Source organism: Ceratotherium simum, chromosome 5 (assembly GCF_057802395.1).
Source record: "Ceratotherium simum simum isolate JZ-2026a chromosome 5, ASM5780239v1, whole genome shotgun sequence".
Classification (NCBI taxonomy): Eukaryota; Metazoa; Chordata; class Mammalia; order Perissodactyla; family Rhinocerotidae; genus Ceratotherium; species Ceratotherium simum.
The window spans coordinates 47,084,154-47,101,852 of record NC_141904.1 but is presented as its reverse complement, the minus strand read 5'-3'; the positions used below and the strand labels follow the sequence as shown (position 1 = coordinate 47,101,852).

At 46.5% G+C, this 17,699-nt stretch overlaps 1 protein-coding gene across 2 annotated transcripts in view; it reads left to right on the top strand.

The window, feature by feature from the left end:
• The first annotated feature begins 15,937 nt into the window (after positions 1-15,937).
• The window catches only part of CDCP1 (CUB domain containing protein 1), a 57,435-nt gene continuing 55,673 nt past the window's right edge, over positions 15,938-17,699 (top strand). The window contains exon 1 of one of the 2 annotated variants that reach the window (XM_087430847.1): positions 15,938-16,107. In XM_087430847.1, the coding sequence (XP_087286973.1) occupies positions 16,026-16,107 (82 nt within the window). In that variant the 5' untranslated portion in view covers positions 15,938-16,025. The remainder of the gene's footprint in view (positions 16,108-17,699) is intronic. The other variant, XM_087430846.1, reaches the window with a different exon arrangement.

Below are 17,699 nucleotides of genomic sequence, written 5' to 3'. Positions count from 1 at the left end.
AGGAAACAGACAGAGATTAAAATGTTGTCATTCTGACAATAGCTGATGCTTTAGAGTGCTCGCTCCGCGCCAGGACTGTGCTCAGTGCTCCACATGCAATAGCCCATCTGAGCCTCACAACAACCCTATCAGGTAGGTGCAATTATTTATCCTCAGTTTATAGGAGAGGAAACAGGCAGAGAGAAGTTAAGTGACCTGCCCAGGACCACACAGCAGGTTAGATTTGAAGCCAGGCAGTTTGGGAGTGTGTATCCTTAAGGACAGTAGTGCATCTCATTACTGATAAAGATGATGAGAGAACTCATCTTAGATCTGTGGCCAAGGAGCTCGTTAATACATCACTCGAGAATTAGACTGGCCTAGCCAATCAGTCATAGCTGCCGTGCCAGGAGTAGGTGGAGGTGGGCCCTGGCGCACATCTCACAGAGGAGCAGAGGACACCTGCACCTCAAAGAGAAAGGTCCCAGCCCCTGAGCAGAGCACGCTGCTGCACCTGAAGTGGGTGAGGGGCGAGAGAGTGGGACCTCACGCTCACCTGCAGCTCAGAATCGCCCCAGGAACTTTTAAATGCTTCCAATGCCTAGCCGCAACCCCCACCCCACAACTAACTCAGACTCTCAGGGGATGGGACTCAGGCACCCATATTTTTGAAACTCTCCAGGTGATTCTGACAGGCAGCCAAGGTGGAGAACCACTTCCTGCTGGGAATTTCTCCATGGGATGGTAAGACTGAGAGATCAACTGTTCCCCTTTCATGTCAATTTGATGTGGGATGTGGGGATGGAGAGAACAGCTGTAAGCCCCTGTCAGTCTCTTACACTTCATTGTGAATTAGTTTTGGTCATGATTCCTTCTGTGATGGCTAAGATCCAGGCACCAAGGAAGTGGGAGTGTTTATGACCAAGAAGGGAGGGGTGTATGTTCTTGATGAGGACTGGACCGCAGAGAAGGCCAGCTCTGGTGGCAGTCCAGGGGGCCCTGGGTGAGAACCCAGAAGGAGAACTCGGAGATGAGTAAACATCATGCACTTCCGAGCTTGCTCCAGAGTGGGCCCAAGCGGCCATCCCATTACTGAGCTTCTACAGCTCAGAGTCAGATGGTGTCCTAGAAAGCAGCCAGCACAGCCTCTGGTGACAGACACCTAGCATCTGCTGCAGACTTTTTTTTTTTTTTTCTTTTCCCCAAAGCCCCAGTAGATAGTTGTATGTCATAGCTGCACATCCTTCTAGTTGCTGTATGTGGGACGCAGCCTCAGCATGGCTGGAGAAGCGGTGCGTCGGTGCGCGCCCGGGATCCGAACCCTGGCCGCCAGTAGCGGAGTGCACGCACTTAACCGCTAAGCCACAGGGCCGGCCCTGCTGCAGACTTTCCATATCCTTGGGAGACGGCCCTCTCCACTCCTGATTACCTCTCTTGACAGGCAGCTCTTCCTTGCACCAAGCTAAAAGCCGCCTTCCTGCAACATCCACACTGTGCCCAGAGCTCTGCTCTGTAGAGCTGCAGAGATCCGCTGTTCAAGAGAACAGCCCTTCAAATGCCAAAATCCATCCACACACCCCCAGAACCTGCTCTTACCTAGACTAAATCTCCTCGTTCCCCCGAGGGCTGCCCAAGTGGCCTGTTCCAACCTCTCGTTACCATTTTTGGGTTCCTCCATGGATGGTCATTATGCCACCAGGTACCAGAGTGACAGCTGTGTGTCCACTGGCCCTGAATTCTGTCTCTACCCTGTAATTATTCACTCAAATCCTCACTACAACACTATAAAACAGACACTGTGAAGAGCATTTTATATATGAGCAAGCTAAAGCTCAGAGCTGTAAAGAAGCTTGTCCAAAGTCACACAGCATGTTGTTGGCAGAACTGGGATTCAGACGCAAAACTGCATGACACCAGGACTCATGCTCATCTCACCAAACCTCCCCTGTCAGTCCCTCCTGGGGGCTTCCCAGCACAGCAGACACTCTGAGCAGCCCAGCCTCCCTTGGCCTAGAGACTCTTCTAATCTTCTAATCAAACATGAGGTTGTCTTGATCGTTTCCCTAACGGCTTACCCGTCCCACCGAAGCTCGGGAGGCCCAGTCAGTACATAAAGGAATGTTTGTTAGGGTCATTGTGTAAAGCAGAGAAGGCTGGGGCATTCACAGGCTCTGTGAATTGGGCTTGTTACTAAACTGAAGAATACCGAAAACTGGGAGGAAGGCTGTCCACATAGGGAGACGTGGGGTTTGAGGACCTGGCAGGCTCAGTTTAATACCGTTTCCACTTTTCACTGGTTCTGAAGAAGATCTGTAGATGCACCATGAATACTGCATTTCCTCAAATCTCCAATACTATCCATATATCTGACACCATTACTGTAGGTACCTCTAAGAAAGAAAAAACATACTGTTTTCTTGCCTAGTCATCTGTAAGATGCATCACAATTTCAGAAATGTTAACATGTGAGGAAAAAAATGAGTGTCTCTGAATCAATGAAATATGGTAAAAGTCTTCAAGGTGAAAGGCATTTGGGAAACCTTTGAGTTAAACAGGCCTCCTTATCACAGGACTTGTCAGAGCTTATAATGTACTCACCTGCACTATGAAGCTCAAAGAAGGGGTAAGGAAAGAGCTGTTTCCTGCCTGCCTTGCTCCAAAGAACCCTTTCTACCAGAGCATCCCAGAGAAGGGGTGAGCTGAAGGGTTGACTCAGAAAAAACTGCTTTAACGAAAAGCAGAGCAAATGGGGACTGAGCCAAAAAGCTGGGAGTATTTAAATCTGAAGAGAAAAAATCAAATACATTTTGGAAGAAAGACCTCAGAAAGAAGACTTTTGGAGAGAACTGAGGTGAGGGCAAGAGAAGGAAGAAGAGATGGAGAGAAACACAGGAGGCTGACACTTAAAAAAAAATCCAAGCTCCGCCCCAAATGAGAGGGAGTATAACTCCATATTCCCTACGTGTGGGCTGGGCACAGTGCCTTCCTTCCAAAGAGCACTGTCTGCAAAAGGAGGGGGCAGGCAGAGACACTTGACAACACCACCTCAGCCGGGTGATCAAGATTAATACCAACAGTGATAAGTCCTATTGACAGTTTATACCCTTGATAAGATGTAGTGGACGTGTCATTTTACCTCTGTGGTCTTCCTCCCCAAAACCCATGACCCCAGTCTAATCATGAGAAAAACATCACACGAATTCCAATAGAGAGGCATCTTACTATACCCCTGACCAGCACTCCTCAAAACTGTCAAGGTCATCAAGTACAAGGAAAGTGAAACTGTCACAGCCAAGGAGCCTGAAGAGACATGACAACTAACTGTATTGTGGGATCCTGGATGGGATCCCAGAACAGAAAAAGGACACTGATACTAATCTTGATCACCTGGCTGAGGTAGTGTTGTCAGCCTGCCCCCACCTTTTCCAGACAGTGCTCTCTGGAAGGAAGTCACCGTGCCCAGCCCACCCTTAGGGAATGGTGAGTTATGCTCTCTCATTTGGGGTGAAGCTCGGATTTTTTTTTTAAGGTAAAAACTAAGGGAATCTGAATATAGATTTCAGTCAATAATAAGGTATTAATGTTGGTTCATTAATTGTAATAAATGTACCATTCCAATGTAATATGCTAATAGGGGAAAGTGGGGGGAGGGATGGGGAGGTACATGGGAATTCTCTGTACTATCTGCTCAAGTTTTCTAAAACTAAATCTAAAACTGCTCTAAAAAATAAAGTCTATTAATAAAAAGAAAGAAAGAAGAAAGGAAGGAATCCAAGGAGACAATTATTTGCCCTGTGAGAAAGAAAAGAAATGGTAGTGGTGCTTGAATATAACTGGACATCGCCCATTCTGACGTGGACCTTTTGTGGTTCAGGCAAGTCTTCTAGCTGAGTCGTCAGAAGTCCGTTGAGGAAAATGAACCAGAGGATTGTAATTAACATGACCATGTTCTCTGATCCAAAAATCCATTCAGGTGATCTGAAAATGGAAATGTTTTAAATCAGGACTCTTGTAGAAAATCTAAGATGGACAGTTGGCTGTATTTATTACTCAACTGGAAAAGAAACAAAAAGACCACTGACACAGCAACTTGGCTGAGAACAGCTGCAGAAATGTGATGAGAACGAGGAAAAGCAAATTAACATTTTAAGAAAGGAGATTGGTTTGGGTTTTCAAATATTTATTCCAACTAGATCTTGTTCCTGGTAAATGCTCAATAAATATCTATTGATTGACTGTTGGCTTCGTTCTTCCAATAAATATATTTTGAAATAGTTGTGAGCACTGAGTTAAATTCTGGGGGGAGGTCATCCAGATAAATAAAATGGGATTCTTGTCAGCCACATAACCAGAAACTCTGTATTTCATTGGATTCGTATTTTAAAAACTTTTAACGTCTCTGAAATTGGGGCACATCTCACAGTCCTTGACGACCAGTGGCAGTCCTGGCATGGTCATCATTGCTGTACACACTCACACTTGGCCATAACTGTTCACATTGCATCACTTCCAATTGAATTATATGCATGGTTAGTTCTACGCATATGGAGTTTAATTACCTTTTAAAATATCGTCAAAAAGATTACAATATAATTCAGTATGGAAATGAAAAGTTGACATGGGCACAGAAAGGCATGGAAATAGGGCAGGGGGGCATAAATTTAATAGTAGAGTAGGAAATATTTGTCATTAGAGAGATGACCACAATTTCATGTTTTCTTGCAAAGCTATAACCAAGTGTTTATGGGACTTAAGAAAGAAATTAGAATTAGATTAAGCTGTTTTGTCACTGAGAAGTGTACAAAAGGAGAGCAGACCATACACCAAGCAACACAAGGAGGGTAGAGGAAACTCTGAATCCACCCAGACAGATGAAGGTAACGTTAAAGTGACACAACAAAAGCTGGTGTGACCGATGCCCTGGCTGCAAAGGCTGCTGTGAGCATGCCAAACACCCATCTGTCAGAGGTGTCCCTCTGACTTTGACTGAACTTCTAGGAAATGTGATTCAGTTGAGGAAAGAATAAAACTATGAGTTTAGTGAAAAAGGAAAATGCTAACTCAACTTTGATATTCTTCAGGTTGGCTCAAAATTATTCTGATGATGTAGAAGTTCCAAGTGGTAAGAAAGCATTATGCCGGGGCCGGCCCGGTGGTGCAAGTGGTTAAGTGTGTGCTCCGCTGCGGCAGCCCGGGGTTCGATGGTTCCGATCCCGGGCGCGCACCAACACACCGCTTGGCAAGTCATGCTGTCACAGTGTCCCATATAAAGTGGAGGAAGATGGGCATGGATGTTAGCCCACGGCCAGTCTTCCTCAGCAAAAAAAAAGTGGAGGATTGGCAGATGTTAGCTCAGGGTGGATCTTCCTCAAAAAAAAAAAAAAAAGAAAGCGTTATGCTATAGATTAATTCACAGTGTTTTTTTCTTTCTTAGCTATACATAAAATAATGGTGTTTCTTACCATGGTAGGAAATCATGGTATCTTTGATTTGCCAAAATCTACTATGTGTAATGAGGCTGGAAAATGAACTCTCTTCATTTGGGAAAGACTTGGATAAGGTAAGTCCTGAGGAATCTAAAGGCCTTAGAACTGAGGTAGCACACTGGGTGTCAATAGATGCTAATGTCACAAAAAGGAGACAATTGGTGCCTCCTGACAGAAATCCACAACCCCACCCGTGAGGTGATCCTGCTGAAAAAATCAGAGGAATCAGATCAGGCCTCTGGATCCAACTATCAGTTTATAGGAACTGGAGGGCAAAGGAACATGTTGAATGGCGCCAGACTCAGACACGTTACAGGAAAAGTGACCTGGTTTCTTCAACAAATAAATTTTGAGAAAACAATAAGAGAGATGGGGAATCTATGGATTAAAATAGATTTAAAAGACATATTATGGACTTAGTGATTCACTTCCAAAGAACAGAGCAGGAAAAGGAGAAAATAGTACACTTATAGGGGAAGCCTAGAGACACCCTTAACCAAGTGATGGAAGCGAACACCCCCAGTGATGGCATGTGGATGTCACCCACCCCTGATAGGAGGCGATGAGAAGGGCGCTCCACCTCTGTGGCCTTCTTACCAAAACCCACATCCCCAGTCCAGTCATGAGACAGACATCAGCCAAACCCAGACCGGGGGACATTCCACAGGATGGAGCCCTGGCTAGTACTCAAGACTGTCAAGGTCATGAAAAACAAGGAAAGACTCAAAAACCGTCACAGATCAGAGAAGCCTAAGGAGACATGATGACTAAATGCAATGTGGTATGCAAGATGGAATCCTGGAACAGAAAGATGGCATCAGTGGAAAAACTGGTGAAATCCAAATAAAGTCCAGAGTTTACTTAATAGTAAAGTACCAGTGTTAATTTCTCCATTTTGACAAATATATCACGGTATGTAAGATGTTAAAATCAGAGGAACCTGGGTGAAGAGTACATGGGATTTCTCTGTACTATCTTTGCAACTTTCTGTAAATATAAAATTAGTCCAAAATAAACAGTTTGCTTTATAAAAAAAAGCATACCAAACAATTGCAATACATGACCCATGTTTTGATTTTGATTCAAACAACTAAACTATTAAAAATGGTATTGATGAGACAATTCTAACTTTGAACACTGATAGATATTTGCTGCTACTAAGGCACCATCATCCCTTTAGTTCTAGGTGTGATGATGGCATTGTTATTACCATATGATCCAGGAATTTCACTCTGGGTATAAACACAAAAGAATTGAAGCAGGAACTCGAACAGATATTTGTACACCCATGTTCACAGCAGTATTATTTATAATAGCTAAAATGTGTAAATAATTCAAATGTCTATTGATGGACGAATAGATAAACAAAATGTGGTATAACCATACAATGGAATATTATTCAGCCTTAAAAAGGAAGGAAATTCTGAGGCCTGCCCGGTGGTGTAGCGATTAAGTTCACATGCTCCGCTTCAGCTGCCCAGGGTTAGCAGATTTGGATCCCGAGCATGGACTGACGAATCGCTTGTCAAGCCATGCTGTGGCAGTGTCCCATATAAAGTAGAGGAAGATGGGCACAATGTTAGCCCAGGGCGAATCTTCCTCAGCAAAAAAAAGGAAATTCTGACACATGCTACAACATGGATGAACTGAAGACATTACACTAAGTGAAATAAGCCAGACACAAAAAAACAAATATTGTATGACTCCATTTATATGAGGTACCTAAAATAAGCAAGTTCACAGAGACAAAATGTACACTGGTGGTTGCTCAGGGGTGGGGGGAGGGAGAATGAGGAGTTGTTGTTTAGTAGCTACAGAGTTTCAGTTTGGGAAAATGAAAAGAGTTCTGGAGATGCATGGTGGTGATGGTTGCACAACAATGTGAAGGTACTTAATGTGATAGAACTGCGCACTTCAAAACGGTTAAAATGGTAAATTTTATGTTATGTATATTTTACCACAATAAAAAAAAAGACTCCCAATCTTCTGGAAATACATACTGAAATGTATTGTGGATGAAACGATATGATTTCTGAAATTTGTTTCAAATAATAGAGGAAGTGGGAAAAGCGGATTGTTGGGTGATTGGGCACGAGCTGAAAACTGTAGAAAATGAATGATGGGTACAGGTGAGTTCATAATCCTATTTTCTCTATTTCTGTGTATGTTTAAAGTTTTACGTAACACAAAAAACCAGTGACAAAGGAGATGAGGCCAGTTTGTTTCCCCACTGTCCCTGACTCAAGCAGTTCATGTGTAGGTCGGGCCAGCAAAACAAGCGTGCTCATCCCCATGTGGCCAGCGTCACAGCAGGTCAAAGAGAGACAGAGCCCACGTGTGCGTGTGCATGGAGCAGAGCAGAGCCGTCTTCCCAGAGGAGTTGCATTTGAGCTCCCTGAGGACATGGATTGGATTCTTAGCCCATTAAGTGACTGTGGGGTGGGAAGTCACTGCAAGCAAAGGCTGTGACCAATGGCTTCAGTGTTGCTTGGTTAACCCTGTCTTTGTCTGCCCCAGCTCCTAAACTAGGCAGGAGGGAAGTCTCAGAGACTCCGCCCACAATCCTTCTCCATCCCCTCCTCCTTCTGAAGCCACCTTCCCGTCACCAGACCTGGTGTGACCAAGGGGAGGGGCTTTGGCCTTTCTGGGGAGAAAAGTTGCAGCAGAGCAGTCGAGGCGGGAGCCACTCTGTGAAGGGCTGAGTGTCAGAGGCTGGTGGCCGTGTGGTGAGTGGAGGCGGGGGGCACGAGGATGCTGGCCAGCCCAACGCGCTGGCAGAACGGGACCAGGATTTTTTAGGAAGGAGAGCTCATGGGCTCCTGGATGGAACCCGGCTTCAGCTCTGAAGGTCACATGCTGTGTGACTTCACTGTGTCATGTCCCCTCTCTGCGACTCCAAACAACAGGAGGTAACAACGAGATGAGCTCTGTTGTCCCCCAGCTCAATGGTTATGTGACTCAACTCCCTCTCCAGGGGGAAGGAAATCCCTGAAAGCATTATACGGGCCGCTTTCCTCCCAAACGCCAAGTGAAAATGTAGAAAAGAAAGCAGCAGGGCTGGCAGGTACGGGCCTGGCGCGGGTATGGGTCACATCCGAGGCTGTGCTCTCTGGGGAAGGGCAGGGGCTGGCTGTCTCTGCCCTGCAGGCAAGTGACTCGCAGGGAGCCGGCCACACAGCATTAGAAGGGAGCAGAGGACAGCTCTGTCTCCAGCTCCACTTCTCCTCTCTTTTTGCCGCCTGACAATTTACCTTGACCTCCTAGGTGACACGATTTGGGAAGGCGACAGAGTGTGGATCCCTGGGTTTCAGGTAACTTTGAGGTGAGCACAGAAGGTGCTCGGCTGCCTGCTGGCAAGTTCCTGAGTCACGTAGAACCGAGCTCACTCAGCCCCTAGCCTTCCGTAGCGGCGCGACTACCCGCTCCTTGAGAATTTTCATTATTTTTCTTACTCATCCAGAACAGGAGTTGTACCACGTGGTTACCCCTCGGGCAAACTACTTGGCGAAGTAAGCCATTTCTGAGGAACACCTATCTTATCCACAGCAAACTCCTCTGTTTGAAGGCTCACAAAGGGGCCTCTGCCCAAACTGTGACTGGGTGGTTTTCTCCCTCAAACAGCAGTTGGCATTCGCAGTGACAGTAAAGGCTGTTTGTGCACTGAAAGAATCTCCACTTTGTTAACTTGGCGAATTGCCCGGAAAGCAAAATCTCAGAGAAGCTGCCTCATTCAGACAGATGTTCCTTCCACCCTCTGTGCAAGCCAGATGGAGTCCCAGGCCACCAGACACCAGCCAGTCCCACAAGGCCAGGGTCGCTGCCAAGCACCTGGAGTGGGCCACAATGGCTTCATTCTGGAAGCCAGAGGCCACATCTCTTTCTAAAAATGAACTGTGCATTCATCCTTTCAGGGTCCCAAGTTTCAAGGAGCCCCCCAGGCTCAGCTGGCTGTGTTAGCAGGGCCATCCATGCATTCAGGGACTACATGGATCCATTCACTCCCCAAGTATTTGTTGAGCACTGACTATGTGCCAAGCACCAATTTTGGCACCAGGAACATATAGATGAGTAAACCAGAGACAACTTCCTGCCTTGGGGAGCTGGTATTTTCATGATTGAATGAGATTGTGAAGAAGTTTGTCCCCAGATTTCTCTTTCTAGAACTCTCCCCTCCACCTCCACGGCTTCCACCCCCACCAAACGGACACCCACTCCCTTCATAGCAAAGGCAGTCTCAGCCAACTTTATTGTGTATCTGCTATGTGCCAAGCACCAGGCTAAATGCATTACATATATTAACTCACTGATCTTTACAACACGCTATAAAGGATGCCCTCTCAAACCCCAATTTATGGATGAGGAGACTGAAGCACATATAGGGTTGCCCAAGGTGGTAAGTTGCAGAGCCTGTATTTGAATCCAGGACATCTGACTGCAGAATCCGCATTGGCAGTCGCTGAGCCATTCCACCTCGCCCATTTAGGTCAAGTTTCTTTCTGCAGTGAATCACTTGGTCTGCTCTCCCTTAAACATTCTACAGCGCCAGAAAAATCTCCTATGCTTGCCTTAGGATGAGGTTCAGCTACAAGAGACTGGATCCCCAAATCACAGAAGCTTAAAAAAGAGAAGTTTATTCCTCTCTTGTGTAAAAATCCAGGTAGGTGTCCAGGGCTGGTGAGTCGCTCCATGATGCTGGCTCCGTATCTCTGGTTGCTCAGCTGGCTCAGGTGCACCTGGAGAGCACAGGTATGCTGAGGTGTGGGGTGTGCAAGTCTCCAACAAACACCATTATTATTTGAGGATCTCATCAATAAAAGGAACGGCTCCATTTGATCTTACTCTGTCCATCTGTTCACTCAGAAGGGACCCTCACCATCCTTGGCCATACGTTTTACAATTTGACTCAGTCTGGACTCCGGGTCGTCTAAGCCTGGTGCACGTCACTCTGGGAACTCCTTGCCTCTCCCTTGGGCTGTAGCTTGTGCTTCCTGTGTCCAGAGGCGGATACACCATGAAGCTAAGGAAGCTCCGCTGTCACTGTGCAGCCCCTTCCAAAGGCATGTGCTCACCTGGGTACATGTTTCTTGTACAATTTGCAAAGGCATGTATTTCAACTGCAAAAAAAGTTCTCCCCCCACCTCCCCTCCATCACTCTTCCCTTATGCAATGCAGCATTGAGTGGCTGTGGGCATTTTGGGATCTGGCTAAGGGGAAGCTGAATTGGAGATACATTTAATTGGGGTTTGGCGGTAGATATTTACATAATTCGCGGTCCCTTTCATGTACAGTTAAGTCATTACTTGCCTTCTTGTTGTGGTAGTGGCTTCCAGGAAGCCTTCTCTCATCCGCTGGGCTGACTCACCGGGTGAGGTGACCAAAAGGAGCAAGGCCAGAAGTGGTATCACATTATGAACTCGTTCTAGAGTGCCCAACCGGAAGTGTGTGGACAGTGGAGGAGGAGGAATCAAGTCTGATTATACAGAGCCAGAAGCTAGTCTGTAGAAAATTCTTCCAATTAGCAAAACTAAAATTTTAAGCAGAACATTCGGTTCTCTTCATGCCTTATCAAAAATGAAGCATTTTTGGGCCGGCCCCGTGGCTTAGCGGTTAAGTGCAGGCACTCCGCTACTGGCGGCCTGGGTTCGGATCCCGAGCGCGCAGTGACACACCGCTTCTCCGGCCATGCTGAGGCTGCGTCCCACATACAGCAACTAGAAGGATGTGCAGCTATCACATACAACTATCTACTGGGGCTTTGGGGGAAAATTAAATAAATTAAAAAAAAAGATTTTTTTTTAAATGAAGCATTTTTTTCTGTCAGAAATAAATGGATAACGCAGCATGTAAAATTATCAATGTACCATATTATTTTGTTCTTTGTATTTAATAGGAATCACACAAATAGAATTTGTAAGAATTCCTGTATTTGTAGGGCACGACACTACGGTGTTTCTATGAACAGCGAGTATTTCTGTGTGTGAATTCACAGTTTTATGCGTCCCAACAAATCAAGATTGCATCTCAGCGTATCTGATGCATCTTGTCATGATGAAGTCTGGCAGTTCCTGAAGAAATAGCACACACATCGATGAAGCAAAATGACCTGAAGAAATGATAAAGAGCTGCACCAGTGAGTTAATAGTAAAGATATCATGCTATTTTTCTGGATTTTGTGACATTTTTCAATTTTTTCAACTTTGTAATTTGTTGTGATTTCTTGCCCTATTCTGAATAAATAATCATTTTCATACCTGAATTTCCATCTGTAACTCTGTATTCTTTTTCTTAAGGTGATTAATTTCAGCCCCACAAACCTGTATCCACTCCTCTCTGTTTCACGCATTTCTTGTTTTAATGGAACACATCCTCCAGTATTTTCCTGAGAAAATGTGTGCAGGAATTTGTGGTTTTTTTGTTTTAGATCTTGGATGTCTAAAAGTACCCTTTTTCTACCTTATCACTTAAACGGTAGAATGGTTGGGTATAGAATTCTAAGTTGGAAGTAATTTTCCTTCAGAATTTTGAAGATATTGCTTCATTGTCTTCCAGCTTCTAGTGTTGCTATTGACAAATCCAAAGCCATTTTGATTTTTGTTCCTTTGCATGAGACCCATGTCTTGCCTCTGGATGCTAAAGAATCTTCTCTTTGTTCATAGGTTTCTGAAATTTCACATCATGTGCCTCAATGTAAGCCTATTTTATCCACCGTGCCGGACACTCCATGAGTCTTGAAATCTGGAAACTCATGTCATTTGGGCCTGGGGAATTTCCTGAATTATATCACTGATGATGTCTTTCTGTTTCATCTGCTATCTCTTCTAGGAAACCCATTATTCAGATATTGGATCTCCTGAACTGGACCCCAATTTTCTTAACTTTTCTCTCCTATTTTTCATCTCTTTGTGTTTTTGCTTTACTTTCTGGGAAGTATTCCAACCCTTCTATATATATACATATATATTTTATATCTAGAAACATTTTTTAAACTTCCAAGAACTCTTTTGTGGTTCCTTGAATATTCATTTTTTATAACATCCTTTTCCAGTTTCATAGATGTAATATTGTCTGCTATCTAAGGAAGTTAGTAATTGTTTTTTTTTTTTTTTGCTCTGTTTTGGTTTCTCCTGCTTATATTGTCTTTTTCCTCGAGGTTTCTTATTTCTGTCTAGTTAATTGGTTGATTTTGACTCTTCTCTGTTAGAAGCTTTCCTTAGATGTCTTGAAATCCTGATTGTCTGGTCATATTCAAAAGTGAGAGATTAAAAAGCTGAGTTGGGGGGGCTTACCAACTGGGAGACTCATGGTAGGGATCTGGTTAGCCTGTTGATGGGGGATAAATGTCTATATCTTTAGGTCTTTCCTCTTGGGCTGGTCAGATTCCCCAGAAGGAGATTCTTTCCAACTCCAGCACATATGGTAAAGCCTTCTCTGTTGCATTCCAAGAAGCAAGTTGGGGCAGGCAACTGAGGAGCTCAGCGTTCACAATGCCTATGTTCCCTTTATCTACTTATTTTTCAGGATGTTTCCAGGCACTTAACTGTGCCTGGCACTTCTCAGCCCAGATCCCTCGGTTTTAACCTCTCCAGAAAACAGCGCTTCAGACTTCTGCTGGAGTGAAGGAGGGGCAGTTCCCCAGCCAGGGGGAATGGAGGGAAGGTTCCAGGGATCTAACAATAGTATTTTTCAAACAGCTTTTTCCCAGGCTTCCTTGTTTTCACTTCTCCTTCACCCTCCTGTCTCAGAATATCTTGTGCTGCTAGTTCCTGAGGGTTATTTGTGTGTGTGTTGTTGTTGTTGTTGTTTTTTACAATTCCACAGTATAAATCATGCAATATCTCAATTTTCCCCACTCCTGGCTTAGGGTTCTGCTGTCTCCAGGCTCCTAAGGCAGTTACCACTTGTCCACCTGCTTTCCAGCTTCCAAGAGGATTTTGCTGTTGTCTTCTCTCTGTTCTCCCCATCTTAGTACGCTTATGCCTTTTTTTTAAATCTCTGTTTTGTAGCTTTTGTAGGGTTTCTGGAGGGGTAAAAATTAGATGGAACAGTGTGTTTTAAAACTCACCCTTCAATCTGTCATTTTTCTCTGGCAACAGACTATAGCTGCCTGGATTTTTTCCAGTTCAGAAATAACCTTTTAAAATTGACTCCTTCCATTCAGCCATGTTTGAAAGACGAAACACTTCCATACCTTGGCAATGCTTTGCTCACACTCGACTCCAAGAACCAAGACATTACCTCACGACATCTTGACTTCAACTGTGTAGCTGGGTTGTCATGCAAAGGATGCTGATATGCCTCCCTACTTTTTTCATTTCTTTCTCTTTGCTGCGTTGTCTGGGACCATCACCAATCCTTCACATTTGAGAAATTTTGACTCTCATGTCATTTACAGAAAGTTAGTTTCACAATCCCAGGGAGGCGAGTTAAGCAAACTTTGGAGAAATGAGACAGTAATAAAATAACTTGTTCCCTAGGCTTAAACCATCAAGCAGTATTTCTAATATTTTCTTTTTTTTTTTTTTTTAAAGATTTTATTTATTTTATTTTTTCCCCCCAAAGCCCCAGTGGATAGTTGTATGTCGTAGCTGCACATCCTTCTAGTTGCTGTATGCGGGACTCGGCCTCAGGATGAACGGAGAAGTGGTGCCTTGATGCGCACCCGGGATCCGAACCCGGGCCACCAGCATCGCAGCGCGCGCACTTAACCACCAAGCCACAGGGCCGGCCCAGTATTTCTAATATTTTCAATTCAACAAACTGCCACTCTATCATTATCATTATTATTATTATTATTATTATTATTATTATTATCATCATCATCATTATATGTGGGAAATAATCGTACTATGGATGCTAGGAAAAGATGCCGGCGTATATATGCCCTCTTAGAACTAAGAAAACAGATGAAATCTGCTTTCACTCTCCTGGTAAGCGTAAACATTTTTAAAGGACGTTTAGATTTTCTCAAGATTTCTTTCTCTTAATGAATTTGCCTTCAATTCTGTGGGGAGAACAAAGAACCTCTCTATTTTTCTCATTCTCTTCCTTTCCCCTAGGCCTCAGTTTCTCCATCTATCTGTCTGATGAGGGAAGTAGGCTAGAAAATAAACTCTGAGGTCCCCTACAGCTCATAGTCCAAGCTTTCCCACAGGTAGAGATGTGGGTGGGGTCATGACCCAGTATGGACATCTCTGTTTCCCTCACAGACTGTGGCCTCCCTCAGGGCAGAGTTTGCTTTATTCTCATCCTCGAAGACACACAGAAGAAAGGGGATGAACCCCCTAAGAGAGGATTCTCACCCCTGTTCATTCTGAGAGTAGGGGCAGCCTGGAGAGGCTCAGTGCTCCCAAGAATTAATCAGAAGTTGGGGCTGGACTGAAGACTGATGCCCTTGCATGTGCTCTGGTTCCTGTCCCAGTCCTCCTAGGTTGTTCTAGGTGACCCTGGCCCAGCCTCTGTCTGCGCACTGCACAGATAGCCCCAGGGGGCACGTGGAGTCATTTTGGCAGAACCCTGGTCTGCTGGCTGAGAGTCCCTGAACCGTCCACTGCCTCTCCTCGTGGCCCTGTGACCCTGGACTTGGTGTGTGGCCTACAGATGGAAGGAGAACCCACAGGACCCTGGAAGCCAGGGAAAGGCGGCACACCGCAGCTGGGAGGAGAGAAAGGAGCCTAGCGCCATTGTTTTTACAGCCCAACGATTGACGTGAATGCCTCCCGCCCATACGGCACATACTACTCCACTCACAATTCAAGAAGAGAGTCCTTGTGGACCTGTTTAGGTTTCTTCTCTTAGTCCTTTCCTGCCTTATGCATTCATTCACTCACTCATCCCTTCTTCAAAAATTTAACAAAGCAACTCCGTTTGTAGAAAACCCTTCCCGTGCTGCCAAATCCTCTCTCTCAATTACTAACTCGCCTGGCGACCTTGGGCAGGTTGCGCAACTCAGCAAGTCTGTTTACAGTCATCTGTAACGTGGAAGGATTGCTGTGAGCATTAGGACTACTGCAGGTGAAGCGCCCAGAGCAGGCTGCAGGCTCACAGTCCTGCAAAGAGTAGCTGCAGCGCCTGCTTTCAAGTCCAGTGAGCCTCCCGCCCAACTCAGGTAGCAGAGAGAGCGCAGACGAGGAAGCCAGGGCTTGGGTGATCCGCAAGTATGATTCCCGTGCAAAATGCGGCGCATAGGGGCCTCCTTTTCCTGGACGGGGAAAGGAAGGCGAATTGGCTTCCCCAGGGGCCTTCGAGCCTTTAGACAAGAAGACCGGATTACTCTCAGCCTGGAGAGGGAGGACAGGCCCAGGATGGTGTCAACAAGTCCCAGCACCCTGGCCGGGAGAGGCGGGTGCTGAAGCAGGAAGAGGAGGAGAGGGGAGGGGACAGGCCGGGCCAGCTCGTACTCCCGCGGCGCAGGGCGGAGCTCGGGCCGGTCCGCCCGCACACAGGTGAGCGAGCCGGGGAGGAGCGCAGCGCAGCCAGTGTCAGGCTTGGGCGCCCGTGGCCGCCGCTCCGTGCCACGGGCCACAGACGCTTTCCCCGCCGAGGCCGAGGCGCCCCGGAGCCATGGCCCGCCTGAACTGCGGGGTCACAATCGCACTGCTGGGGGTCCTGCTGCTGGGCGCCGCCTTCCTGCCGCTCGGAGTAGGTGAGTGCGGTGCTGCGGAAGCGGGTGGCGCCGAGTGGTCAAGATGGCCCGCGAGCCGGCGCCAGGCGGAGGGGTGGGGTAGGGACGCAGGGTGCGGAGGGTGCAGAGTTGGGGGACGGCGGCGGCGCAGTCGGGATGACGGATGGCGCGGGGTCCCCGGGACCGCCCGGCTCCCGGGCCCGCCGCGTTAGGCGCAGTGGCCTTACCCTCCAGGATTCCGAGCGACCTCGCCGTGGGCGCAGGCTGCGGCACGCGGGAGTGTCCCCGAGCCGGGAGCCCCGCGGTCGGGGGGAATGAGCGCGGCGCCCACCGACGAGGAGGAAACAGCGCGCCGCGCACTCGGGGGCTTTACTTGGATTCTTGGGGGCCCCCGGGTAGGGCGTGGAGAGGGAACTTTCCTCTCTGGCCCACCCTGTACCTCCTCGCCTGGACCAGGGAGAAGGTGCCGGAAAATAGCGGTTTGGCGCCCCGATATCCCATCCCTTTTCTCCTGTCCGCACGCTCCATTCTCGCTCTCCTGAAGTTCAGGGACATTAATTTGAAATTGAAAGCGCCAGGTAGGAGAAGGCCGCCGGGCATCTGCGCCGCGGAGCCTGTACATCCCCCCGCCCCTCGCATCTCTGTGCAGTGGACTTGGGCGGCAGAAGCGGGTTGGCAGAGGCGGACGTTCCGTAGATGTGTGTGAATTTCGAGTTGTTCCGGTTGGGGGAGGGACGGCCACATCCCAGCTGCTTGTGTCTGCAAGGAGGTGCCCTGCGGGCCCTGCAAGTAATAGAACAGAGAAATAACCTGGTTTCTTCAAATAAGAACTTGATTCGAGGCCTTTCCTGAAACTAGCACAGGTTTTGTGTTTTTTAAAGAGCTATCCAGGAAGAGATTTGGGTCTTTGATTACCCTTTGCTACACCTAAGGGGACCTGTATTTGGCAGGTAGAGAAATTAGGATAAATTAAATTAAGGAATAAAACTAAGCGGGTGAGGTGAACTCGGGCAATCCAACAACTGCCATCATTACAAATCCGAGACAGGAAAGCTTCCTGGTTCCTTTCTCCAACAGCATCAGGTGACTTCTTGCAGCACAGTAGGTGGAACATTGCAAGACCTCATTTAAAATATTGTGTGCTTGGGGGCTGGCCCAGTGTCATAGCAGTTAAGTTCACAGGTTCTGATCCCGGGCACAGACTTAACACACCACCTATCAAGCCATGCTGTGGTGGTGTCCCACATATAAAGTAGAGGAAGATGAGCATGGATGTTAGCCCAGGGCCAACCTTCCTCAGCAAAAAAAGAGGGGGATTGGCATGGAATGTTAGCTCAGGGCTAATCTTCCTCACAAAAAAAGAAAAAAATATATTGTGTGCATATTTATTGTAATTTAGGACTGAGTTTTCAAGATTCCCTTTGAAGGAAAAAATCAGTTTAAGAATAAAGAGTAATTTAGTTAATGAAAATGTGTCTAAATGTGTGTTTGAGAAAAATGTGTGCCCACCACACTTGGGAGCTATACTGGAACTCTGGGAATGTTTTCGATGTTTCCGGTTGTTTGTGATAATGGTTGAGAACTCTTCCAGTAAGAATATGGTGTAAATCAAG